The sequence below is a fragment of the Calonectris borealis genome, chromosome W (genome assembly GCF_964195595.1).
Source record: "Calonectris borealis chromosome W, bCalBor7.hap1.2, whole genome shotgun sequence".
NCBI lineage: Eukaryota > Metazoa > Chordata > Aves > Procellariiformes > Procellariidae > Calonectris > Calonectris borealis.
The window spans coordinates 25,356,927-25,384,256 of NC_134351.1; the positions used below are offsets into that span (position 1 = coordinate 25,356,927).

General features: G+C 50.9%; 1 protein-coding gene across 1 annotated transcript; it reads left to right on the plus strand.

The window, feature by feature from the left end:
* Window positions 1–558: 558 nt before the first annotated feature.
* On the plus strand, window positions 559–25,657 carry LOC142075018 (GPI ethanolamine phosphate transferase 3, catalytic subunit-like). The gene is given in 9 exon segments (XM_075136009.1): window positions 559–947; window positions 1,475–1,529; window positions 2,156–2,246; window positions 2,725–2,776; window positions 2,778–2,846; window positions 11,781–11,940; window positions 12,400–12,573; window positions 25,049–25,379; window positions 25,449–25,657. Coding segments are annotated over 9 exon segments (1,467 nt in total). The 3' UTR covers window positions 25,595–25,657.
* Window positions 25,658–27,330: the final 1,673 nt, after the last annotated feature.

The window sequence follows — 27,330 nt, forward strand, 5'->3', positions numbered from 1 at the left end:
GTGGGGGGTGCTGAGGGGGCACAAGGGGCGAGGGATGTGAGAAGGGCGGGGGGGGGAAGGCGCTGGGGGGCCGCGGGGGTTGAGGGGCTGTGTGGGAAGCTGAGGTGCTGGGGGGCAGGAGGGGAGTCAGGGTGCCAGGCGGTGTCTGTGGGGTACAAAGGATGCTGGGGGTACAAGGGGGGCTCGGGTGTAAGGTAGCGGCCCGGGAGCCGGGGGTCAGGGTGCTACGTGGTGGCTGGGGGTGCATGAGAGAGGCTGGGGTGCCAGAGAGCAGCTGGGCAGTGCTGGGAAGTAGGAGGGGGATCGGTGCGCGGTGTGGTGGGGTGTACAAGGAGGTGCTGTGCGCAGGGCCGTTACCAGGGTATGGGGAGATAATGGGTAAAGTCAAGTCACAGGGTAGTGGCTGGGTGGGTCTGGGGAGTATCGGGACAGGTGGGTGTGAGGGGTGTTGGGGTGCAGGGCAGTGGTCAGGGATGGGTACTGGCGGTGGGGCGGGGGGCAGGTACTTGGCCCAGGTAGAGCCATAGGGGCCTGAGCTTACCTGTCCTTCCTCCTAGGATGCAGCGGTGGCCAGTGCTGGTCTTCCTAGTCTGGGTCTGCTTTCTCTTTTTTGCTGGTATCAGGCTCTTCATGAGTGGCTTCCTGCTCACTCGGATTGAGCTTGCCAACAGCAGATCCTGCTCAGACCCACTCATGCCGCCACTGTGGGAGAGGCAGAGCCTCCCACTGGGCTCCTGTTGGGCGCCCCAGCGCTTTTCCAAGGCCGTGCTTGTCATCATCGATGCCCTCCGTTTTGAGTTTGCCTGGTTTAACCCAGCCAAGGTCAGCCTACTGCCCTATGAGAACAAGATGAGTTTCCTGCACCACCTCACAATCTCCCAGCCCTGCCATGCCCGCCTCTACCGCTTCCAAGCCGATCCCCCCACTGCCACCATGCAGCGCATCATGTTTTTGCCTTCTCTTTTCTGCATATGAAAACCCACCAGTGTTGTGTTTAAAGTCAGAGTCCAGGACTCATGGCTTCTGCTCAGCCCCTGTCTGTCAGCAGCCATCTACCATCTTGTGTTTTACAGTGGGGTTGCGGGGCCTTTGGCGAGAGTTTGTCTGCTTTGCGCTGCACCTTCCTAAGTGCTGCAGTAGTATGAATGGGTACATGTCTGCTTTTTGGCCTGTTCAACCAGGTCTTTCTGCTGGGGTGACGTGTCAGAGGTCAACGATAAGTAATGAGGTCGTGCTGGTGGTTTTAGTGTGGGGGGCACTTGTAGGCTTAGAAACAGGGCTGGCCACTCCCTGTATTCAAACTCATTTACAACCAAATGGTGATTTTAATTTTAGGTTGCTTTTGAGTGTGGGTTGGAGAGGAGCCAGTGCTCCAGACCATGACCTGGATCTGCCCAGACTCTTTGCACTAGTGTGGGTAATGGCATGACTCGGGTGGGCTCCCTGCTCTCGTTAATTCCTTCCTTGCTGCCTCAGGAAGGAGAGTGGTCTTCATGGGTGATGACACTTGGGAAGGACTCTTCCCGAATGTGCTGGTTTTGGCTGGGATAGAGTTAATTTTCTTCACAGTAGCTGGTAAGGGGCTATGTTTTGGATTTGTGCTGAAAACAGTGTTGATAACACAGGGATGTTTTCGTTACTGCTGAGCAGTGCTTACACAGAGTCAAGGCCTTTTCTGCTTCTCACACCACCCCACCAGCGAGTAGGCTGGGGGTGCACAAGAAGTTAGGAGGGGACACATCCGGGACAGCTGACCCCAACTGACCAAAGGGATATTCCATACCATATGACATCATGCTCAGCAATAAAACTAGGGGGGAGATTGGTGGGGGGGGCTGCTGCTTGGGGACTGGCTGGGCATCGGTTGGTTGGTGGTGAGCAATTGTTTTCATTTGTATCACTTGTCTTTCTTGGGGTTTATTTCTCTCTCTTTGTTATTTTCCTTTTCATTACAGTATTATTATTATTATTATTATTATTATTATTATTATTATTATTATTATATTTTATTTCAATTAGTAAACTGTTTTTATCTCAACCCATGAGTTTTCTCACTTTTACTCTTCCGATTCTCTTCCCCCATCCCGCTGGGGGGAGTGAGCGAGCGGCTGTGTGGTGCTTAGTTGCCGGCTGGGGTTAAACCACGACACTGAAGAAGTTTTTCCGCTCGTATTTCTTCCCTTCTTTTAACATGAAGGATCTTCACACTGTGGACGATGGGATACTGCATCATCTCTATCCAACTGGTAAGCAGCTCTTTCCCCAGGGCCTGGATAACCCTTTACGTGATGCGGAGGTCCTACTGCAAGTTTGGGGTAGGGCTGAAGAGTTTTTTCTGTTATGGAGTGGCACTGGGCAGTCACACACTGCTGCCCGGGGATTACAGTGCTCTAGCTGGATTTCCACAGATAAGCCAGCTTTCGGGGCCTGTAAACTGCTTCTGTAAATACCTTTCCTTCATTTGGGAGAGAGTGCAGCTTGATGGGACGAGGCTACAGGTTAGACTTCTACATCTGTCCTAGAAATACACTGCCAGGATGGAGCAGGAGGAACAGCTCTTTCTTCACGCTTAACTTTAACTGTGTGGCTGCCTGGGCAGATGGTAGGAGGGGAAGAAATGGCAGTTTCCAGAGGCAACCAGAAAGCTCTGGCAGGAGGATCCCGGAGTAGAGCCCGTGCCTGAATACCAGGCTAGTATGTGACAAGGCTGCTCTTGTTCTGCAGTGGACAGCGGTGAATGGGACGTGCTGATTGCTCACTTCCTTGGCATGGACCACTGGGCACAAACATGGACCTGATCATCCCGAAATGGCTAAGAAGCTCACCCAGATGAATGAGATGCTCAGGTGATTATTGCGATGGTGGGGGGGTGCCAGCTGGCCTCTTCCTTCAGCCAGGCTGGTGGGGTCTTCCCAAGGCATTTACAGATGCAGAGGGCAACAGGGAACACTTACTGTGCCTGTTACCATGGAGAACGGCTTTGGCCAGCAGCAGCTGAAACCCCAGCTACGGGGCAGTCTCAGTCACGTAGACATGTTCATGGGGGAATGGTAAAGAACCGGGTTTGGTTTCAGAGGTAAGGCTGTCTTCAGGTCTTGGAGCCTTGGTTCTCAACCAAACCGTCAGGTGATGGTGCAGCTAGAGTACAGCTGAGCCTCACTCTCTCAATCTTTAAAATGGAGATTGTCAAACGGAGGTTTGGCTAATATTTGAAAAGCACTTAGAATCATAGAATCGTTTAGGTTGGAAAAGACCTTTAAGATCATCAAGTCCAACCGTTAACCTAGCGCTACCAAGTCCACCACTGAACCATGTCCCTAAGTGCCACGTCTACATGTCTTTTAAATACTTCCAGGGCTGGTGACTCAACCACTTCCCTGGGCAGCCTGTTCCAAGGCCTGACCACTCTTTCAGTAAAGAAGTTTCTCCTAATGTCCAATCTAAACCTCCCTTGGCGCAACTTGAAGCCATTTCCTCTTGTCCTATCGCTTGTTACTTGGGAGAAGAGACCAACACCCACCTCACTACAACCTCCTTTCAGGTAGTTGCAGAGCGTGATAAGGTCTCCCCTCAGCCTCCTCTTCTCTAGACTAAACAGTCCCAGTTCCCTCAGCTGCTCCTCATAAGACTTGTTCTCCAGACCCTTCACCAGCTTCGTTGCCCTTCTCTGGACATGCTCCAGCACCTCAATGTACTTCTTGTAGTGAGGGGCCCAAAACTGAACACAGTATTCGAGGTGCGGCCTCACCAGTGCCGAGTACAGGGGCACGATCACCTCCCTACTCCTGCTGGCCACACTATTTCTGATACAGGCCAGGATGCCATTGGCCTTCTTGGCCACCTGGGCACACTGCCGGCTCATGTTCAGCCGGCTGTCGACCAACACCCTGTCATGGTTTAACCTGGCAGGCAGCCAAATACCACGCAGCCGCTCACTCACACCCCCCGCCCCCCCAGTGGGACGGGGAGAGAATCGGAAGGGTAAGAGTGAGAAAAACTCGTGGGTTGAGATAAAGACAGTTTAATAGAACAGAAAAGGGAGAATAATGATAATAAATAATGATAGAATATACAAAATGAGTGATGCACAATGCAATTGCTCACCACCCGCGCTGACCGATAACCAAGTAGCGATCGGCACTTCCTGGATCACGCCTACCCTTCATATACTGAGCATGACGTCACATGGTATGGAATACCCCATTGGCCAGCTGGGCTGGCTGTCCTGATTATGTTCCCTCCCATCTTGTGTACCTAGCTCAGTCAGTAGGCACGGGAGCTGTCCTTGGACTAGGAGGGCACTTAGCAACAACTGAAAACATCAGTGTGTTATCAACATTCTCCTCATACTAAATCCAAAAAACAGCACTAGGAAGAAATTTAACCCTATCCCTGCCGAAACTAGGACAGTATCCACCCCTTATTCCATACCATTTACGTTATGCTTAGGTCTCACATTTTTCGATACCTTTCAATTAATCACCACTATCTTTTTTATATATATACATATATAATACATATACATACATATATACATATAATACATATACATATATATATACACATAAATATATATAAATGTCCATTGAGTTCTTTTAGTCCACAACTTTGGGCTCCATCTGTCATAACAGTCTTTCAGGGCCAGAAGGATGGTGTGTGGTGTTGGGCTGTTGCATCCTGAAGCCAGTTCTCATTTCGGTACTGCTGCGCTCGTCCAGTTCTATCATCGTTGCACTTTGCTCGGTTTCATCGGAGTTAGTTCATTCTTCATTAATCTGGGTGATTTTCACTGCTATACCATTGATAGCAACCATAGAAATAATGATATACAATATCATATAACAATTGACATTATAAAATTCAGTTCATTGGCTATTTTCACCCAAAATCAAATCCCCTTGAGGTACACACCGGACTTGCCCATTCTTTCGCATCACCCACCAAGTGCACCCAGGTCCTTGAGCAAAAGCAATCCCACGGATGGGTTTTCCCTTGCCAGAGGCAGGAGTAACCCAGACTGTCTTCCCCAGCATATTTCTTATGTGCACGACAGGGACTTTATCTCCATCTACAGTACGTAAGAGTCTTGATTGGGCAGGGCCAGCTCGATTAACAGACCCCCTAGTGTTGACTAACCAGGTGGCTTTTGCTAAATGTGTGTCCCAATGCTTGAATGTCCCACCACCCATTGCCCTCAGTGTTGTCTTTAGCAGCCCGTTGTATCGTTCGATTTTCCCAGAGGCTGGTGCATGGTAGGGGATGTGATATACCCACTCAATGCCGTGCTCTTTGGCCCAGGTGTCTATGAGGGTGTTTCGGAAATGAGTCCCGTTGTCTGACTCAATTCTTTCTGGGGTGCCATGTCGCCATAGGACTTGCTTTTCAAGGCCCAGGATGGTGTTCCGGGCAGCGGCATGAGGCACAGGGTATGTTTCTAGCCATCCGGTGGTTGCTTCCACCATGGTGAGCACATAGCGCTTGCTGTGCCGGGTTTGTGGGAGTGTGATATAATCAATCTGCCAGGCCTCCCCATATTTGTATTTCAACCATCGTCCTCCATACCAAAGAGGCTTTACTCGCTTGGCTTGTTTGATTGCAGCGCACGTTTCACATTCATGGATAACCTGTGCAATAGCGTCCATGGTTAAGTCCACCCCTCGATCACGAGCCCATCTATATGTTGCATCTCTTCCTTGATGGCCTGAGGCATCATGGGCCCACCGAGCTATAAATAATTCACCCTTATGTTGCCAGTCCAAATCCACCTGGGCCACTTCAATCTTAGCAGCCTGGTCCACCTGCTGGTTGTTTTGATGTTCTTCAGTGGCCCGACTCTTGGGTACGTGAGCATCTACGTGACGTACTTTTACAACCAGCTTCTCTACTCGGGCAGCAATATCTTGCCACAATGCGGCAGCCCAGATGGGTTTACCTCTGCGCTGCCAGTTGTTCTGCTTCCACTGCTGCAACCACCCCCACAGGGCATTTGCCACCATCCATGAGTCAGTATAGAGATAGAGTAGTGGCCATTTTTCTCGTTCAGCAATGTCCAAGGCCAGCTGGATGGCTTTCACCTCTGCAAACTGGCTCGATTCACCTTCTCCTTCAGCAGTGTCTGCGACTTGGCGTATAGGACTCCATACAGCAGCTTTCCACCTCCGATGCTTTCCCACAAGGCGACAGGACCCATCAGTGAACAGGGCATATTGCTTCTCGCTTTCTGGTAGTTTATTATACAGTGGGGCTTCTTCAGCACGTGTCACCTCCTCCTCTGGGGATATTCCAAAATCTTTGCCTTCTGGCCAGTTCTTGATCACCTCCAAGATTCCTGGGCGACTGGGGTTTCCTATTCGGGCCCGTTGTGTGATCAGTGCGACCCACTTACTCCACATAGCATCGGTTGCATGATGTGTAGAGGGGACCCTCCCTTTGAACATCCAGCCCAGCACCGGCAGTCGGGGTGCCAGGAGGAGCTGTGCTTCAGTACCAACCACTTCCGAAGCAGCTCGAACCCCTTCATATGCTGCCAATATCTCCTTCTCAGTTGGAGTGTAGCGGGCCTCGGATCCTCTGTATCCCCGACTCCAGAACCCTAAGGGTCGACCTCGAGTCTCCCCTGGTGCTTTCTGCCAGAGGCTCCAGGTAGGGCCATTCTCCCCGGCTGCGGTGTAGAGCACATTCTTCACATCTTGTCCTGCCTGGACTGGCCCAAGGGCTACTGCATGAACTATCTCCTGTTTAATTTGTTCAAAGGCTTGTCGTTGCTCAGGGCCCCATCTGAAGTCGTTCTTCTTCCTGGTCATGTGATAGAGAGGGCTTACGATCGGGCTGTAATCTGGAATATGCATTCTCCAAAAGCCCACAACGCCTAAGAAAGCTTGTGTTTCCCTTTTGCTAGTTGGTGGGGACATGGCTGTTATTTTGTTGATCACATCCATTGGGATCTGATGATGTCCATCTTGCCATTTTATTCCTAAAAACTGGATCTCCTGTGCAGGTCCCTTGACCTTACTTTGTTTTATGGCAAAATCGGCTTTCAGAAGGATTTGAATTATTCTCTCCCCTTTCTCAAAAACTTCTTCTGCTGTGTTGCCCCACACGATGATGTCATCAATGTATTGCAGGTGTTCTGGAGCCTCACCCTGTTCCAGTGCAGTGTGAATTAGTCCATGGCAGATGGTAGGGCTGTTTCCACCCCTGGGGCAGGCGGTTCCAGGTGTACTGGACGCCCCTCCAAGTGAAAGCAAACTGTGGCCTGCACTCTGCTGCCAAAGGGATGGAGAAGAATGCATTAGCAATGTCAGTTGTGGCGTACCACTTGGCTGCCTTTGACTCCAGTTCGTATTGAAGTTCTAGCATGTCCGGCACGGCAGCACTCAGTGGCGGCGTGACTTCGTTCAGGCCACGATAGTCTACTGTTAGTCTCCACTCTCCATTAGACTTTCGCACTGGCCATATGGGACTGTTGAAGGGTGAGCGAGTCTTGCTGATCACTCCTTGGCTCTCCAGTCGACGAATCAGCTCATGGATGGTAATCAGGGAGTCTCGGTTGGTGCGGTATTGTCGCCGATGCACTGTTGTGGTAGCGATTGGTACTTGTTGTTCTTCAACCCTCAACAACCCCACAACAGAAGGGTCCTCTGAGAGACCAGGCAAGGTGGACAGCTGTTTAATTTCCTCCGTCTCCAGGGCAGCTATACCAAAAGCCCACCGATACCCTTTTGGGTCCTTGAAATACCCTCTCCTGAGGTAGTCTATGCCAAGGATGCACGGAGCCTCTGGGCCAGTCACAATGGGGTGCTTCTGCCACTCATTCCCGGTTAGGCTCACTTCGGCCTCCAATACAGTTAACTCTTGGGATCCCCCTGTCACTCCAGAAATTCAAATGGGTTCTGCCCCTTTATAGCTTGATGGCATTAGGGTGCACTGTGCACCAGTGTCTACGAGACCCTTATACTCCTGTGGGTCTGATGTGCCAGGCCATCGAATCCACACAGTCCAGTAAACCCGGTTGTCCCTTTCCTCCACCTGGCCGGAGGCAGGGCCCCTCTAGTTCTGGTCATAGTATCCGCTTCTCACTTCTTGCAAACGTGAGTCAAGAATTCCTTCATTACAGTCCAAAGTAAGATCAGCCCTTCTACTCTGTCTGGGGAACTGTTCACTGGAAACTGGGCCGTCGTGAGACAGGGTTTTCCTGAAAACTGGAGCAGCATTTTTCCTGGGAGAACCCCCTTGTGTGATTGTTTTTCCTTGCAACTCACGTACACGTGCCTCTAGGGTCAAGGTAGGTTTTCCATCCCACTGCCTCATGTCCTCTCCGTGGTCACGCAGGTAAAACCACAGGGTGCCCCATGGTGTGTACTTTCGATATCCTCTCTCTTGAGGAGAAAAACGCTGACTCCTAATGGCTGAGATACTGGTCCGTACAGGTGGAGAATAGGACCTATTGTCTTTGAGTTGCTGGACCTCTCGGGATAGTTTCTCTACAGCCGAGACAAGGGAGGAGGAGATAGATTCTTCGAAATCCCGAAGTCTGTTAACCACCTCATCCACCGTTGGTGCTTCTTCCTCTTTCCAGCACAGTACTGCCAACGAACTGGCATACGATGCTGGTGCGCTCCGTACCAACTTCCGCCACATGGGTCGCGTGCACTGGACGTCATCTGGATCTTTGGGTGTTCGGACGTCGTCCAGGTCACTATAAACCACCTCCAGCACGCCTAGTTCTCTCAGGTACTGGATACCTCTCTCCATAGTGGTCCATTTGCCTAGGCGATATATAACATCTTCCTTGAAGGGATACCTTTCCTTCTCGCCTGACAGCAGTCGCCTCCAGAGGCTGAGGACCTGTGCCCCTTTTCCAATTGCTTTGTCAATGCCCCCTTCCCTAGCAAGGGATCCCAGCTGTTTGGCCTCCTTCCCCTCTAATTCCAGGCTACTGACCCCATTATCCCAGCATCGGAGCAGCCAGGTGACAATGTGCTCGCCTGGACGACGGCTGAAATCTTTCCGCATATCTCGCAGCTCACTCAGGGATAGGGATCGGGTGGTTTCCGTCTCGTTTATGAGTTCTTCCTCTTCCTCCTCCTCTCCTCGTGATGTCCCTGCTCTTTCATCATCCCTTTCTAAACGACCTGATCTCTGCTTCCAAGATTTCCTCTTCTGTACAGGGGCAACGGATACCAGCAAGGGTTGGTCCTCTGGTTCAGCTGTAGTGCCTATTGCTGGGGTTTGGGTAGCTGCAGTGCTTGTCATGGGGGTTGGAGTAATTGTAGTGCCTGTTGCCGGAGCTTGAGTGGCTGCAGTGCTTGTCGCAGGGGTTGGAGAAGCTACGGTGACTGTTGCCGGGGTTTGAGTAGCCACAGGGGTTGTCATGGGGGTTGGAGTAGCCGCAGTGCCTGTCGTGGGGTTTTGAGTAGCCACCGTGTCTGTAGCCGCCCCCGAGACTCGCCGCTCCGCCCGCCCCGATGAGGCACCGCTGCTTGCCCTCCCTCTTTTCTTGTTCCTGAGGGTTGATCTCTGGACAGTATTCCTGAATAGTTGTTTAACCCTAAACAAGGCCTGAACCACATTCAGGAGACATAGCAATATGAACATGCTTGTTTGAGCATCCCAAGGATATTCAAAATTCTCAGGGAATATTGTGGACGTCTTCATGAAGAGGATAGAAGAAAAAGGAGTTTCTGAAGATATGGAAGGGAAGATGAACAAGTGGGAGAGAGTGTCCCATCCCGTCTCCCCCTTAAATTCATTCTCCGAGGAGAAGCAAGTGCAATTACCAATAATTTCTAAGAGGTGGTTCCCGAGGTACAGAAATGACGGCAGTGCCGAATACAGATACCAAATTAGACTTACGACCAACGATTTTATCACCTCATAAAACAGCAACAAAATGATAATCTTGGCCCAGTTCCGAATAATGATAAACAGCACAAAAGGGAACATATACTGCAAGCAAGGTATTACATGACCCAGCATTGAGAGCCAGCCCCACAACTTTGACAGCCAATACATCAACATTGTGACCAATCAATATAATGGATGCTTATAACAATTTTGCCTTAACGCACTTTGGTCAGATCTATCGTTATCTCAACCCTTCGAGCCCCACGTTGGGCGCCAAAAAGGACTGTCGTGGTTTAACCTGGCAGGCAGCCAAATACCACGCAGCCGCTCACTCACTCCCCCCGCCCCCCCAGTGGGACGGGGAGAGAATCGGAAGGGTAAGAGTGAGAAAAACTTGTGGGTTGAGATAAAGACAGTTTAATAGAACAGAAAAGGGAGAATAATGATAATAAATAATGATAGAATAAACAAAATGAGTGATGCACAATGCAATTGCTCACCACCCGCGCTGACCGATAACCAAGTAGCGATCGGCACTTCCTGGATCACGCCTACCCTTCATATACTGAGCATGACGTCACATGGTATGGAATACCCCATTGGCCAGCTGGGCTGGCTGTCCTGATTATGTTCCCTCCCATCTTGTGTACCTAGCTCAGTCAGTAGGCACGGGAGCTGTCCTTGGACTAGGAGGGCACTTAGCAACAACTGAAAACATCAGTGTGTTATCAACATTCTCCTCATACTAAATCCAAAACACAGCACTAGGAAGAAATTTAAGCCTATCCCTGCCGAAACTAGGACACACCCCCAGGTCCTTTTCCTCTGGGCAGCTTTCCAGCCACTCTTCCCCAAGCCTGTAGCGTTGCATGGGGTTGTTATGACCCAAGTGCAGGACCCGGCACTTGGCCTTGTTGAATCTCATACAGTTGGCCTCGGCCCATCGATCCAGCCTGTCCAGGTCCCTCTGCAGAGCCTTCCTACCCTCGAGCAGATCAACACTCCCGCCCAGCTTGGTGTCGTCTGCAAACTTCCTGAGGGTGCGCTCAATCCCCTCGTCCAGATCACTGATAAAGATATTAAACAGAACTGGCTCCAGTAGTGAGCCCTGGGGAACACCACTTGTGACTGGCCACCAACTGGATTTAACTGCATTCACCACAACTCTTTGGGCCCAGCCATCCAGCCAGTTTTTTACCCAGTGAAGAGTACGCCTATCCAAGCCATGAGCAGCTAGTTTCTCCAGGAGAATGCTGTGGGAAACGGTGTCCCTTGGAGGACCTTGGCTAGGGAATGCTGCATTTACTGTGCTGCAGATCCATGAGTTGTGCCTTTGTGTCGGAGGGCAGAATGGGATTCAGAAATCCTGATCACACAGCCGTACCTCAGCTCCAAATGCTGTGGCTTTTGACTCTTAGGACTGCTTTAATTTTTGCTGCTGGAAGGAGTGAGTAACTTGCCCTGCTGCATCTGAGAGTGCAGTATACATTGTGTCATACTTATCGCATCCTTCAGGGACAAATTCCCTCTTTTTTCCTTAAAAGTAGGAGATTGCTCACACAACATGATGCAATAGACAAGTCCCAAATAGAAGCAGCCTGAAATTTGTTCCTGTTGGGAACCTTTCTTCTGAACTGCATTTTGTCGAGATCCCTGAAGGCCTTGAGGGACCAGCTACTGTTCACAGGGGCCTTAGGCAAGATCAGTCCACTCTGTCTCAGGGCTCTGAATTTTCAGTTCAGTTTTGAAGCGTCCATTGCCCTGGTCCCTGGCTCAGTTGTTACAGCTCTGCATCAGCACTTAGTTTTGCTCAGATCCTTTTGTGGGCTTCACCTCTGTGGTGCAGGCAGGCTTGGTGGGGACATGTCCTCTCCCATCTGTGCTACCTGGGCAGGAGCCCAGGTAAGGGTTGACCTTCCTTATCCCAGTGACAGATCCTTGGTGGATCACCTGGGGAATGACACCTTTCTTCTGGTGGCTGGGGACCATGGCATGACAGAGACCGGAGACCATGGCAGCGACAGTGAGAAGGAAGTGAATGCAGCGCTGTTTGTGTACAGCAAAACACCCCTATTTGGCACTGGCCCTCCTGAGGTGAGAAGAAGCTGATCCTTAGCTGCCACTGCCTGAAGTGGTATCCGGGACGAAAACTGCGTCCTGGGGTTACAGAGAGTAACTGTTGTTTAGATTGAGAGGGCCTGGGAGTCTGTCACCTTTCCCAAGAGAACAGTGGAAAGGCTAACACAGGATGCAGGTGACTGAAGTGTTTGGGACCCATGTTCAGGCCCCTCCAGCTGTGAGTGGGGCCAGGTGAGCTGTTAGACAGCCGAGGCCAGACCTAAGGGTCTGCAGTTCCCAGCAGTCATCCTCCCCACCGCAGGGCACTCAGGGAGGGCTGAGCTGTGCCTCTGCCTTCCCCTCTGTTTTTCCTCCTCCTGGCTTTCCCAGATTCTCCTCTGAACAGGGATGCCTCCCCCACTGTCCTCTAGCCCGAGTGAAAAGCCACGTTGCTGTGTTCTTTCTGAATTTCCGATTCCTCCCCTGTCTCTCCAGGAGCCTGAGGCCATTCCCCAGGTGAACCTGGTGCCCACTGTGGCCCTGCTGCTGGGTGTGCCCATCCCCTACAGTAACATCGGGGAGGTGATGGCTGAGCTTTTCTCCGGGGATGGCGAAGCTGTGTCTGCAGCCTTGCAGCAGCTATTGGTCTATCACATCAACACCAAGCAGGTAGGGCCTACGGTAGGCCTCCCCATTGAACTAGAGAGGAGAAGGAATGGCTTTTTAAGCACATACCTCTTCTGTTTGGTGGAGGTGGGGCAGTGATATGGTGTTATCTTCCTGGGGAACTTATTTTGAAGAGTTACCTCCTTGCAGTGTTTGCTCCAGTAAAAGGCAGCATCGTTTTCCCAAAAGAGAAACAGGAGATACCTGTTTAGTACTTGGTGGTGAGTGCTGTGGTGTGGAAAATACTGGCCTGGAAGGCGGCATTCGCTTCAGGATGAGAATTACTCATAGATGGTCAGAGGTGGATTTGGTTATTGGGGAGGCTGTTTCATCTTCAAGGCTGAAGATGACTAGGGGCAAGTTTTGTTAATGGAGATTCAAGAATACAAATGGGTATTTTGATGCTGCTTCAGTTTTGGAGGAGAAACAGTGTTAGCTAAAAAGCTATTCTAGATCAGTGACAGAAGGAAAACAGTAACGAAGGACTAAATAAAAGAAACACCATGTAACAGGTGACAGTAAAGTGGGATAGAGAAGGAACAGTTTACACCAAGCGCAACGAAATACAGAACCCCAACAGCTGAATGACAAAATTTGAATGAGAGTGACTATACCAGGTGTAAAAGAAGCCCAAGCAATGGAGCAGGCCATGCGCCAGGGCAAGCCAGAGCCTCTATGGAGGACGTGAGGACTGTAAGTTGTGGCTCTTAGCATGTTACAGAACCAGATTTGCCACGTGTTACAAGGCATGTGTCTCAGCTAAGTGCCTGCCTGCCTGCCTTTGAGGGACCCCTGGATTGCTAGAAGCACAAGAATAACTCCTCCAGCTCCCTGCTGTACCCCTGGGGTTCTCAAGGAAGAAACCAAACCAGACCAGGGCCTGTTTTGGGCCCAGTTGCCTGGAAACAACCCATGATGTGCCAATAGGACACCATTGGTGCAAGTAAGTGAGGAGGTGGAGAGGATATAGCATCATAGAATAGTTTGGTGTCCTGGTTCCGGCTGGGACAGAGTTAACTTTCTTCCCAGTAGCTTGGGGGGTGTGCTGTGTTTTGGGTTTGGTATGAAAGGAGCGTTGATGGCCCATTGATGCTTTGGCTGTTGCTGGGTGGTGGTGGACACAGGTGGCCAATGGGGTATTCTATACCATGTGACATCATGCTCAGTATAAAAACAAGGTGTGGGGGGGGGGCTCGCCCCCCGTTCCTGACATGCGGTCGGCGAGCAGTTGCATTGTGCATCGCCTGCTTTGTATATTCTGTTATTGTTGTTGTTCTCCTTGTTGTTATTACTGTTCTACTTAGTTCTATTTCAATTATTAAACTGTTTTTATCTCAACCCGGGAGTTTTCCTACTTGTGCCCTCCCGATTCTCTCCCCCATCCCACTGGAGGTGGGGGGTGAGCGAGCGGCTGTGTGTGGTTTATTTGCTGGCTGGGGTTAAACCAAGAGAGTCCATTTTTGGCGCCCAACGTGGGACAGCGAAGGGTTGAGATAACGACAGATTAATTAGAACATATTAAGGAATTTATATCTGTTAAGATATTAATTTGTTCTGCACCATGCTCTTGTTTTTACTGTACCTGTTAAAGATTGGCGTTGGGTTTTGTAGTCTGCTGTGCTCTGCCGTGATTAATGATGTTTTGCCTGGGAGATTTGTTACTAAAACGCTGGCATTGGGGGTTATTTGGTATTTGGGATTTGTAATGAAGCTGTTACTGTATTTCGGGTACCACCTCATGGAGACCACTAGCAATTATACCTTTTCCTCTGAGAGATTTTTTATGGAGGAAATAGAGAATGGCACCCTCGCTACCTTCCTCTACGATGTCGTATCCTTTGTTAAAATAACTTGCCAGTACCTTGAACATTCCTGGGTAGTTAAGATACATCTATTGGTACTCCTTGGGAATATTGTTGTGGTTTTATCCAAGGTTAGTAAGCAATTCAAGAATGTCATCCAGAGATCTGCCCCAATGCTGGATAGTTATGAGTGGCAGGGTGAGTGGGATAGCATGGGCAAATGCCTGGGACGGTGGGCACCGCCAGTGTCCTGGAACTTTACCCCTGAACAAGTGCAGAACCCTGAAAAATTAGTAGAACATTTGGAAGAAGTATGCTGTCACCCTGGCCATTCTAGGGAGACACAAATCACTGCCATGTGCTGGGGCCTGGCCCACGCCTACCGAGCCCTGCTTAACACCACTCAGAACCGCAAAGGGGAAGGAAACGTCTCTACAGCTGATGACAAAGCAACAGGCCCTGAGGCTACCCCACCCCCCACGGCAGGCACGGGGGGGGGGGGGGGGGGGGGGGGGGGGCCGGTGGGGGGCCACTCTGCCCCCTGCGACAGAGAACCAACCCATGCCGGTATCAGTCGCCCCTATACACAAGAAGAAAATGCACGAGAAAACCACCTCGTTTAGTAAGGGATGAAAATGAACCAGGGCCATCACGAGAACAGGAGGAGGAGGAGGCAGAACCCGTAAATTAGATGGTAACCACCCGATCTCTATCTCTGAGTGAGCTGCGAGATATGCGAAAAGACTTCAGCCGTCGTCCAGGCGAGCACATTGTCACCTGGCTGCTCCGATGCTGGGATAATGGGGCCAGTAGCCTGGAATTAGAGGGTAGGGAAGCCAAGCAGCTGGGATCCCTTTCTAGGGAAGGGGAAATTGACAAAGTGATTGGACAAGGGGCACAAGTCCTCAGCCTCTGGAGGCGACTCCTGTCAGGCGTGAAGGAAAGGTATCCCTTCAAGGAAGATGTTATATGCCACCCAGGCAAGTGGACCACCATGGAGAGAGGTATCCAGTACCTGAGGGAATTAGCCGTGCTGGAAGTGATTTATGATGACCTGAACAACGAGCAGTTATCCAAAGACCCAGATGAGGTCAAATGCACCCGACCCATGTGGCGGAAGTTTGTACGGAGTGCACCAGCGTCACATGCAAACTCATTGGCAATAATGACCTGGAAAGATGGAGAGGAACAAACAGTGGATGAATTGGCTGGCCTGTGGGGAAACTGTCCCAGGAGGTCCAGCAACTCAAAGAGGATATGTCCTACTCCCCACCTGCACAGGCCAGTGTCTCAGCCATTAGGAGCAAGCATCCCTCTGCTCAAGAGAGGAGATATCGTGGGTACACACCCTGGGGCACCCTGTGGTTTTACCTGCGTGACCACGGAGAGGACATGAGGAAGTGGGATGGAAAATCTACCTCAGCCCTACAGGCATGGGTACACAAGTGGAAAAGAAAAACAACCCCAAAAGGGGGTTCTTCCAGGAAAACTGCTGCTCCAGTCTCCAGGGAGCAGCTCCCCAGACAGAGTAGAAGCGCTGATTCCACTTCCGACCTTAATAAAGGGACTTCTGATTCATACTTACAAGAAGTGGGTAGCGAATACAATGACCAGGACTAGAGGGGCCCTGCCTCCAGCCAGGTGGAGGAAAGGGACAACTGGGTTTACTGGACTGTGTGGATTCGATGGCCTGGCACATCAGACCCACAGGAGTATAAGGCTCTCGTAGACACCAGTGCACAGTGTACCCTGATGCCATCAGGCTATAAAGGGGCAGAACCCATTTGTATTTCTGGAGTGACAGGGGGATCCCAAGAGTTAACTGTATTGGAGGCCGAAGTGAGCCTAACCGGGAATGAGTGGCAGAAGCACCCCATTGTGACTGGCCCAGAGGCTCCGTGCATCCTTGGCATAGACTACCTCAGGAGAGGGTATGTCAAGGACCCAAAAGGGTATCGGTGGGCTTTTGGTATAGCTGCCCTGGAGACGGAGGAAATTAAACAGCTGTCTACCTTGCCTGGTCTCTCGGAGGATCCTTCTGTTGTGGGGTGGCTGAGGGTTGAAGAACAGCAGGTACCAATCGCTTCCACAACAGTGCACCGGCGGCAATACCGCACCAACCGAGACTCCCTGCTTCCCATCCATAAGCTGATTCGTCAACTGGAGAGCCAAGGAGTGATCAGCAAGACTCGCTCACCCTTTAACAGTCCCATATGGCCAGTGCGAAAGTCCAATGGAGAGTGGACACTAACAGTAGACTATCGTGGCCTGAACGAAGTCACGCCGCCACTGAGTGCTGCCGTGCCGGACATGCTAGAACTTCAATACGAACTGGAGTCAAAGGCAGCCAAGTGGTACACCGCAATTGACATTGCTAATGCCTTCTTCTCCATCCCTTTGGCAGCAGAGTGCAGGCCACAGTTTGCTTTCACTCGGAGGGGCGTCCAGTACACCTGGAACCGACTGCCCCAGGGGTGGAAACACAGCCCTACCATTTGCCATGGACTAATCCACACCGCACTGGAACAGGGTGAGGCTCCAGAACACCTGCAATACATTGATGACATCATCGTGTGGGGTAACAGCAGAAGAAGTTTTTGAGAAAGGGGAGAGAATAGTCCAAATCCTTCTGAAAGCCGGTTTTGCCATAAAACAAAGTAAGGTCAAGGGACCTGCACAGGAGATCCAGTTTTTAGGAATAAAATGGCAAGATGGACGTCGTCAGATCCCAATGGATGTGATCAACAAAATAACAGCCATGTCCCCACCAACTAGCAAAAGGGAAACACAAGCTTTCTTAGGCGTTGTGCGTTTTTGGAGAATGCATATTCCTAATTACAGTCAGATCGTAAGCCCCCTCTATCACGTGACCAGGAAGAAGAATGACTTCAGATGGGGCCCTGAGCAACGACAAGCCTTTGAACAAATTAAACAGGAGATAGTTCAGGCAGTAGCCCTTGGGCCAGTCCGGGCAGGACAAGATGTGAAGAATGTGCTCTACACCGCAGCCGGGGAGAATGGCCCTACCTGGAGCCTCTGGCAGAAAGCACCAGGGGAGACTCGAGGTCGACCCTTAGGGTTCTGGAGTCGGGGATACAGAGGATCCGCGGCCCGCTACACTCCAACTGAGAAGGAGATATTGGCAGCATATGAAGGGATTCGAGCTGCTTCGGAAGTGGTTGGTACTGAAGCACAGCTCCTCCTGGCACCCCGACTGCCGGTGCTGGGCTGGATGTTCAAAGGGAGGGTCCCTTCTACACATCATGCAACCGATGCTATGTGGAGTAAGTGGGTCGCACTGATCACACAACGGGCCCGAATAGGAAACCCCAGTCGCCCAGGAATCTTGGAGGTGATCACGAACTGACCAGAAGGCAAAGATTTTGGAATATCCCCAGAGGAGGAGGTGACACGTGCTGAAGAAGCCCCACTGTATAATAAACTACCAGAAAGCGAGAAGCAATATGCCCTGTTCACTGATGGGTCCTGTCGCCTTGTGGGAAAGCATCAGAGGTGGAAAGCTGCTGTATGGAGTCCTATACGCCAAGTTGCAGAAACTGCTGAAGGAGAAGGTGAATCGAGCCAGTTTGCAGAGGTGAAAGCCATCCAGCTGGCCTTGGACATTGCTGAACGAGAAAAATGGCCAGTACTCTATCTCTATACTGACTCGTGGATGGTGACAAATGCTCTGTGGGGGTGGTTGCAGCAGTGGAAGCAGACCAACTGGCAGCGCAGAGGTAAACCCATCTGGGCTGCTGCACTGTGGCAAGATATTGCTGCCCGGGTAGAAAACCTGGCTGTAAAAGTACGTCACGTAGATGCTCACGTACCCAAGAGTCGGGCCACTGAAGAACACCAAAACAACCAGCAGGTGGACCAGGCTGCTAAGATTGAAGTGGCTCAGGTGGATCTGGACTGGCAACATAAGGGTGAATTATTTATAGCCTGGTGGGCCCATGACACCTCAGGCCATCAGGGAAGAGATGCAACATACAGATGGGCTCATGATCGAGGGGTGGACTTGACCATGGACGCTATTGCACAGGTTATCCATGAATGTGAAACGTGCGCTGCAATCAAGCAAGCCAAGCGAGTAAAGCCTCTTTGGTATGGGGGACGATGGTTGAAATATAAATATGGGGAGGCTTGGCACATGGATTATATCATGCTCCCACAAACCCAACAAGGCAAGCGCTATGTTCTCACCATGGTGGAAGCAACCACAGGATGGCTGGAAACATATCCTGTGCCCCATGCCACCGCCAGGAACACCATCCTGGGCCTTGAAAAGCAAGTCCTATGGCGACATGGCACCCCAGAAAGAATTGAGTCAGACAACGGGACTCATTTCCGATAAACCCTCATAGACACCTGGGCCAAAGAGCATGGCATTGAGTGGGTATATCACGTCCCCTACCATGCACCAGCCTCCGGGAAAATCAAACGATACAACGGGCTGCTGAAGACAACACTGAGAGCAATGGGTGGTGGGACATTCAAGCATTGGGATACACATTTAGCAAAAGCCACCTGGTTAGTCAACACTAGGGGATCTGTCAATTGAGCTGGCCCTGCCCAATCAAAACCCTTACGTACTGTAGAGGGGGATAAAGTCCCTGTCGTGCACATAAGAAATATGCTGGGGAAGACAGTCTGGGTTACTCCTGCCTCTGGCAAGGGAAAACCCATTCATGGGATTGCTTTTGCTCAAGGACCTGGGTGCACTTGGTGGGTAATGCGAAAGGATGGGGAAGTCCAATGTGTACCTCAAGGGGATTGATTTTGGGTGAAAATAGGCAATGAACTGGATTGTATGATGTTAGTTACTATATAATACTGTATGTCATCACTTCTATGTTTACTATATGGCATATTAACAGTATTACAGTAAGAATCACCCAGATTAATGTAGAATGAACTCCGATGAAATTGAGCAAAGTGCAACGATGATAGAACCGGATGAGTGCCCAGAACTGGCCTCCGCATGCAACAGTCCAACACCACACACCATCTCTCCTGCCCTGAAAGTCTGTTATGACAGATGGAGCCCAAAGTCATGGACTAAATGAACTCAACGGACGTTTTAGAGGGATGGCCCATGGACTAAGGGAATGATATCTCTGTGTGTATATATATCAAAAGGCAGGAAAAGTGGTGATGATTATTTAGAATGTATTGGAAAATGTGAGACCTGGGCATGATGTAGATGGTATAGAATAAGGGGTGGATTCTGTCCTGGTTCCGGCTGGGACAGAGTTAACTTTCTTCCCAGTAGCTTGGGGGGTGTGCTGTGTTTTGGGTTTGGTATGAGAGGAACGTTGATGGCCCATTGATGCTTTGGCTGTTGCTGGGTGGTGCTTGCACAGGGGTGCGGTGGGGAGCACAGCCGGGGTGGTGGACCCAGCTGGCCAATGAGGTATTCTATACCATGTGACATCATGCTCAGTATAAAATCCAGGTGTGGGGGGGGGCTCGCCCCCTGTTCGTGACACGCGGTCGGCAGTTGGTGAGCAGTTGCATTGTGCATCGCCTGCTTTGTATATTCTGTTATTGTTGTTGTTTTCATTGTTATTATTACTGTTCTTCTTCGTTTTATTTCAATTATTAAACTGTTTTTATCTCAACCTGGAAGTTTTCCTACTTGTGCCCTCCTGATTCTCTCCCCCATCCCATCGGAGGTGGGAGGGTGATCGAGTGGCTGCGTGGGGTTTATTTTTGCTGGCTGGGGTTAAACCACGACATTTGGATTGGAAGGGACCTTTAAAGGTCACCTAGTCCAACCCCCCTGCCGTGGGCAGGGACATCTTCAACTAGATCAGGTTGCTCAGAGTCCCGTCCAGCCTGACCTTGAATGTTTCCAGGGATGGGGCATCTACCACCTCTCTGGGCAACCTGTGCCAGTGTTTCACCACCCTCATTGTAAAAAATTTCTTCCTTATATCTACTCTGAATCTACCCTCTTTTAGTTTAAAACCATTCCCCCTTGTCCTGTCGCAATAGGCCCCTGCTAAAAAGTCTGTCCCCTTCTTTCTTAGAAGCCCCCTTTAAGTACTGAAAGGCCGCAATAAGGTCTCCCCGATGCCTTCTCTTCTCCAGGCTGAATAACCCCAACTCTCTCAGCCTTTCCTCATAGGAGAGGTGTTCCATCCCCCTGATCATTTTTGTGGCCCTCCTCTGGACCCGCTCCAACAGGTCCATGTCTTTCCTGTGCTGAGGGCTCCAGAGCTGGATGCAGTACTCCAGGTGGGGTCTCACCAGAGCAGAGTAGAGGGGCAGAATCACCTCCCTCGACCTGCTGGCCACGCTTCTTTTGATGCAGCCCAGGGTACGGTTGGCTTTTTGGGCTGTGAGTGCACATTGCTGGCTCATGTCCAGCTTTTCATCCACCAGTACCCCCAAGTCCTTCTCGGCAGGGCTGCTCTCAATCCCTTCATCCCCCAGCCTGTATTGATACTGGGGATTGCCCCAACCCAGGTGCAGGACCCTGCATTTGGCCTTGTTGATCCTCATGAGGTTCACATGGGCCCACTTCTCGAGCTTGTCCAGGTCCCTCTGGATGGCATCCCATCCCTCAGGCATGTCGACTGCACCACTCAGCTTGGTGTCGTCTGCAAACTTGCTGAGGGTGCACTCGATCCCACTGTCTATGTCATTGATGAAGATAATAAACAGTACCGGTCCCAATACAGACCCCTGAGGGACACCACTTGTCACCGATCTCCATCTGGACATTGAGCCGTTGACCACTACTGTGGGAAGAGAGGTTGCCAGTGAAGACTGAAGCAAAAATGTTGTTGAGTACCTCAGCCTTCTCCTCGTCTGTTGTTACCAGTTTGCCAGTCGTGTTCATCAGGGGGGTATACTTTCTTTGACCTTCCTTTTCTGGATGACATACCTATAGGAGCCCTTCTTATTATCCTTTGCGTCCCTTGCCAAGTTCAGCTCCAGCTGCACCTTGGCCTTCCTGACCCCATCCCTACACAACCGGGCAGCGTCCCTATACTCTTCCCAGGATACCTGTCCCTGCTTCCACTGCCTGTGCATTTCCTTCTTGCCCTTTAGTTTGACCAGCAGGTCTCTACTCATCCATGCTGGTCTCTTGCCTTCCTTTCCTGATTTCTTACACCTGGGGATCGAGAGCTCTTGCGCTCTATGGAAAGCGTCCTTAAAAATCTGCCAGCTCTGTTCTGCTCCCTTGTCCCCGAGGGCAGTTTCCCAGGGGGTCCTATTGACTAACTCCTTGAACAGCTGGAAGTTTGCTTTCCTAAAATTCAGGGTCCTGACTTTACTCTTCGCCTGACCCATATCCCTCAGGACTGCGAACTCCACCAGTGCATGATCACTGCAGCCCAGGCTGCCTCCAATCTTGACGTCACCGATTAGCTCATTTGCGTTGGTGACCATCAGGTCCAGTATCACATCCCCTCTGGTAGGGCTGTCTATTACCTGGCTTAAGAAGTTATCCTCAGTGCACTCCAGGAGTCTCCTGGATTGCCTACAGCTCGCCGTGCTACTTTTCCAGCAGATGTCGGGGTGGTTGAAGTCCCCCAGCAGGATGAGAGCCTGCGAGCGCAATGCCTCCTGTAGCTGGAGTAAGAAGGCTTTGTCAATAGGCTCCCCTTGATCAGGCGGCCTGCAGCAAACACCAACCACAAGGTTCCCTTTGCTGCCTCGGTCTCTAATTCTTACCCATTAGCTTTCAACCTGCTCGTGGCTATTCTTCAGAGACAGCTCTTCACAATCTATTCATTTCTTGACATAGAGGGCAACCCCTCTGCCCCTCCTTCCTCACCTGTCCCTTCTGAATAGCCTGTAGCCATCGATAGCCGCACTCCAGTCATGGGATTTGTCCCACCAAGTTTCAGTAATGACAACCAGGTCGTAGCTTTCTAGCAGCACAGTGGCTTCCAACTCCTCCTGTTTGTTGCCCATGCTGCGTGCATTGGTGTAGAGGCACTTCAGCTGGGCTGTTGGCCGTGTCGCCTTCTTAGAGGAACACACCTTAATTCCTTTGAGGTATTTCACTGGTTTTTCCCTGTTGGCTCCTATTACCTCAGGAGCCCCTGGCTCATCTCCGTAAGACTTCAAGTGTGCTCCAGTGTACCCAGCATGTCTCAGAGCAACAGGCTGAGGGCCCTTGCTAGCACCCTGTCCCTCTAACCTTGGTGTGTTGTCCCACAGCTTGTCACGGGCGAGCCTGATATTATTCCCCTCCCCCTTCAAGTCTAGTTTAAAGCTCTGTCAATCAGCCCCGCTAGCTCGTGAGCAAAGTCCTCTTCCCCCTTTGAGAAAGGTGAATCCCATCCGACACCAGCAAGCCTGGTGCCGTGTAGACCATCCCATTATTGAAAAACCCGAAATTGTGGCAGTGACACCAGCCACGGAGCCATGTATTAATAGACTGGGTCCGTCTGTTTCTTCCAGTGTCGCTGACCGCAACTGGAAGGATAGAGGAAAAAATTACCTGTGCTCCAGATTCCCTCACCAACTATCCCAAGGCCCTGAAGTCTCTTTTGATTGCCCTTGGACTACGTGTTGCGGCTTCATCGCCACCCACATGGAAGAGCAATAATGGGTAATAGTCCGAGGGCCGTACCAGGCTAGGAAGTTTCCTAGTGATGTCTTTAACCTGGGCCCCAGGGAGGCAGCAGACTTCCCTAAGAGGAGGGTCTGTCCGGCATATTGGACCCTCTGTTCCCCTCATATGATTGCTGATGGGAAGGCAGAAGTGTTCAGCCTCTCTGCTGTGTATCTATAGAGAAGCAGAGTGCTTTGTCATTTAAAGATGATAATGTACTTTACTGTCCATTAGTCACTGAGGATATCGATCATCATCTATTAGGAATTAGCATTATCCAGTCCTGCCTGTTTAAATATTTTCACTCAGTTGTCTGAGGAGGTTTCTGGCTTGATCACATTGGTTTTGAAGAAACTTTGGCATACCAGGGAGGTCGTGCAGGCCTGGGAGAGAGCTGGTGCATATGTTTGCCATTCGTGGGCTGGGGCAGGCTGATTCTGCCTGCGCTCTGAGGCAACTGGAAGCCATGTGAAGGTATCAGTGTGTTTCGGGGCTTGAGCAGATCTACGCTGCTGAGCAGCTGAATGTTTTCACAGGTGCCCTGCCCTGGTAATGCCCTCGTAAGACTTTTTTTACGACTTTGAGATCATAGCTGCCTCTGCTCTTGTCCTCTTGAAGTAAGAGGCTGTGGTGGTGCATTCATAACCCCCCTTTCTTCCCTGGGCCACTTGTTGATCTGGGCCGCTTGTTGATCTCAGAAATTTCCATGAAACCTCGGCCTTGGTGTATTGAGTCTGGCAGTTGAGCGCTCCTTGACTGTATCAGAAACTCTGCATAGCTGAGGCTGGGAACATACTCCTACTGTCTGGCCCAGGTGTCCAGTAGAACAACACTGAAACCTTGAGAATTTTTTAGTAATTACCACCTGGGACTGTGGCCAGGATGGAAATTTACAGATGACTAAAGCCAACCATCTTGTGAACCTATAAACAGTGGTCCTAAGTGAGGCCCTTTGAGCTCTCCTGGACCGCAGTGGGCTGCACCCAGCATCTCCCTCTGAGTGGGATGCCTCTCAGAGCTTGCGATCTTTCAGGCCTGCAATATTCGGAAGACCGCTGGGTCCTGGGTGAGCCCCCTTCAAAGCGCAACCCTTTTGCTCGTTGGGAGGGAATGCCTAGACATTCGACGTGAATATTTCTTCACTGAAATCGAGGGGAATTTTTAACAGGTACCTTCTGTATATTTTTTTATATATATATGTTTCTCTGTGTGTGAACTGATAGTAAGCATAATCTGTAATTAAGTTGTGATTGTAGTAGACTTACTAACTCACTTTGCAAATATTGAATTAGTTAATGATTAAGCATTACTAAAGTTTGTAAATGATTAGTTGATAATTAAGTGTTGCTAAATTGTGAATGAAACCTAGACTGTCCCTGAAATATAAACCCTTAGATGATTTTCCTTTATATGTTTCACCCATGTAATAAGTAATAGAGTGAACCTTGCCATCGAATTCTGTTAGGTCGCACCTTTATAAATCTCTATTAAATTCACTTTCTGCTAATATCTTTGATGGTGATTCTTTAAGCGGCCTCTAAATCACTCATTCGCAACAGAGGCAGAATGAGCTCTCCTTAGCCTATGGTACAGTGGATTAATATGCCTGTATTCAAGAAAAGGGTGCAGTTTGATTTGATCCACTATAAGCTCTTTAATTTGATGTCTGTCCTCAGACAATGTAAAAGTTGACATTGGGTTCAGATTAATAGCTAGTAATGACTTGAACTTCTGGGGGACATTTGCCTTATTGTTACCAAAGACTCTGCACAAAAGCTCTTAGTGATGCATGACGTTAACAGAGGTGCACCTGCAGGTGAAGAACCGGGTGACTGAGAGGAGTCAGTGTGGCTGTTGGGATGGATATGTCACTTGAGAGGGATGTCACTTTGGCAGAAGGATTGTGTTTCCTGCCAGTCACATCCTGTATTTGGGTGACCAGCCCCAGGTGATGCTGCTGGGGATGGGTCTGTCCTGGCAGGGGTTGGCATATTGGGGCTGTTTCCATTCTGAAGGGGCTGAGTGAGGAAGATGGCCATGAATCCCGTTCCCAGTGGTCTCAGTGCCACTGTCTGACCCTGTGTCCCCTCTCCTGTAGGTGGACCACTTCCTGCACTCCTGCTCGCTGATGTCTCATGACCTGCCAGCAGAGCAGCTCCAGCGCCTGCAGGAGCTCTTCTCCAGTGCCGTGGAGGAGCACACTCAGCTCTTGGCCCAGGTGCAGGGGGTGACGCTGGTGCCTCCGGAGCTGGAGTCCAGGCTGGGAAGCCTCATTGGTTGCTTCCAGCTCTACCTGTGGGAGGCACAGGCTGTGTGCACCCAGTCCTGGGCCCGCTTCCATCCCCTGCGTATGGTGGGGGGCTGCACCCTCATCGCTGCTTCCTGCTTGCTCTGCTACATGGCCTCAGAGCTGGCTGCAGCCTCTCACTGTCGGGAAAATCAGTCTGCTGGGACTGAGGGTAGCAGCCTGTCCTTGCGGACATGCTGGCCGTGATATCCTTACCACGTCTGTTGTGCCTGCAGGTTCCTCTTTGAGTCGCTGGGCTTCGTGGTGAGCAGCATGTGCCTCCTGCTGGGGATCTCCCTGGTGATGCGTGTGGACTGTGCCATCAGCACCTGGTTCGGCCAGCTTCAGCTCAGGTAGCGTTGGAGATGTGGGGAACCTGACCTGCTCATCGGCTGAGGCTGTGGTTGTCTCCCTGCCTCCCTGGGGCCATGAGGGATACACGAGCCACCAGCAACAAGTGTCTGCTGACAGCAGTCAGGGATTATCACCAGCTCCCTGCCTCAGCGCTGCACAAAAGGACCAGAGCCAGCTGTTCCCCGCTCATTGCAATGGTGTTTCTCAGCAGTTGAGGTTAGAGCTCTTGCTGGGCGTTTGTTGGCAGCGGGAGGAGTCTGCTGCAGGAGGCCAAGAAGCAAGAGTCCTGAAGTGCTCCTCTGGAGAAACACTAACCAGGAGTCTTGCTGCTACTTTCCTGACAACTGTCCCCACTGTGCAGCTGGTCAGCTTCAGTGGCCAGCAAGGTGTCACCTTGCCTGTGCAGAGACAGTGACTCACAGGAAGGGGCCTGCTGAGGAGGGGAGGGGAGGGAGGGAGGAGAGGGAAGGTCCTGCAGCCACTTCTCTTTGCGTGCTCAGTTTTCACGCTGGAATCAAAGTGCACATGGTTACGCATGCAGATGGTTCCTGGGGTCTTGGTGGCAGCTGCTCCTCTGTAAAGTCAGTTGGTTGCTCTGTAGTGAGGCCCCTCCTGCCCTACACTCACTCCCATTTTCCTGGTCTTCCTCAGCCCTGCAAAGGGCAGGGGGGAGCAGGCTGGGCTGCCTCGTACAGCCTAAAGCAGGCTAGCTTGTTGAGGGGGTGGTAGCAGGGAGAACTGTGTCCATGACCAAGAAACTCTCCACTCATGGTCTCGGCCCGTTGGTGCCCCCGTGGGCTGGGCTGTAGCAACCAGGGCTCCCAATCTCTTCCTGAGCATGTGCTGCCAGATGCTAGCTGTTGATTGGGAACGGTTGAGTTGCAGCACGATGTAGTGACAGAGCATTGACTCATCCCCATATTGGGTCTGGTCAGGAGGAAAGGGGAGTCTGGAGTAGCTGTCCCAACTGCAAGAGTGGCCTTGGTGTGAGCTCTGGTGCCTGGGAACAGCTGCTTGAAAGCGACAACTCTTCTGGGAGGTGGCTTAACCCACTGGTATCTGTGTATGTGCTGAGGGTTATGTCACCTTGAAGTGACCCCAGGCACTGCAGCTGATGGCATCTGTGATTCCATATTTGGTGCTTATCTCCCTCTTGACCTTGTTTTTCTGCATGGGACTTTGTGCTGCATGTGAGCTACCCCAAACCCGCCCTTGACTGCTTGCAGTCAGGAGACATCATATTTCTTTCTTTATGGGCAGAGGTAGAGGACAGTGGCCGTGGTGCCTGGCCACATCCCAGATAAATTCCCCCTGCAGTTTTGATGGGAGCTGGGATTCCTTACTGCCCTGAACCACTGTGTGGCATTACTTGGTGCTATGAAACCTTTTGTCTCTTTCCCCTCTGGAAAGAGCTGAGGACTGCTTGCCTGGGATTCCTGCTTTGATTTTTGTTCTGGTCCCATTTGGTTTTTAACTCATGCACCATGACTGCCCCTGTTTGAGTTCCTCACTGCAGACTGCTAGCGTAACTCCAGGCTCTTCCTCTCCTCTGCCCTGGAGAGTCCCAGGGAAAGTGTTTTGTTACCTCGCTGATCATTTCAGTTCTTACTTTTATGCCCAAGTGCCCAGTAGCTATGGAAAATGGCTCTTGAGGGCAGGTTTAGTTTTGTATTTTGCCCCTGTGGGAGAGTAATGCTCGCTCAGATGTTAGGGTGCAATTTCAGGGAGGCTTAAAATGC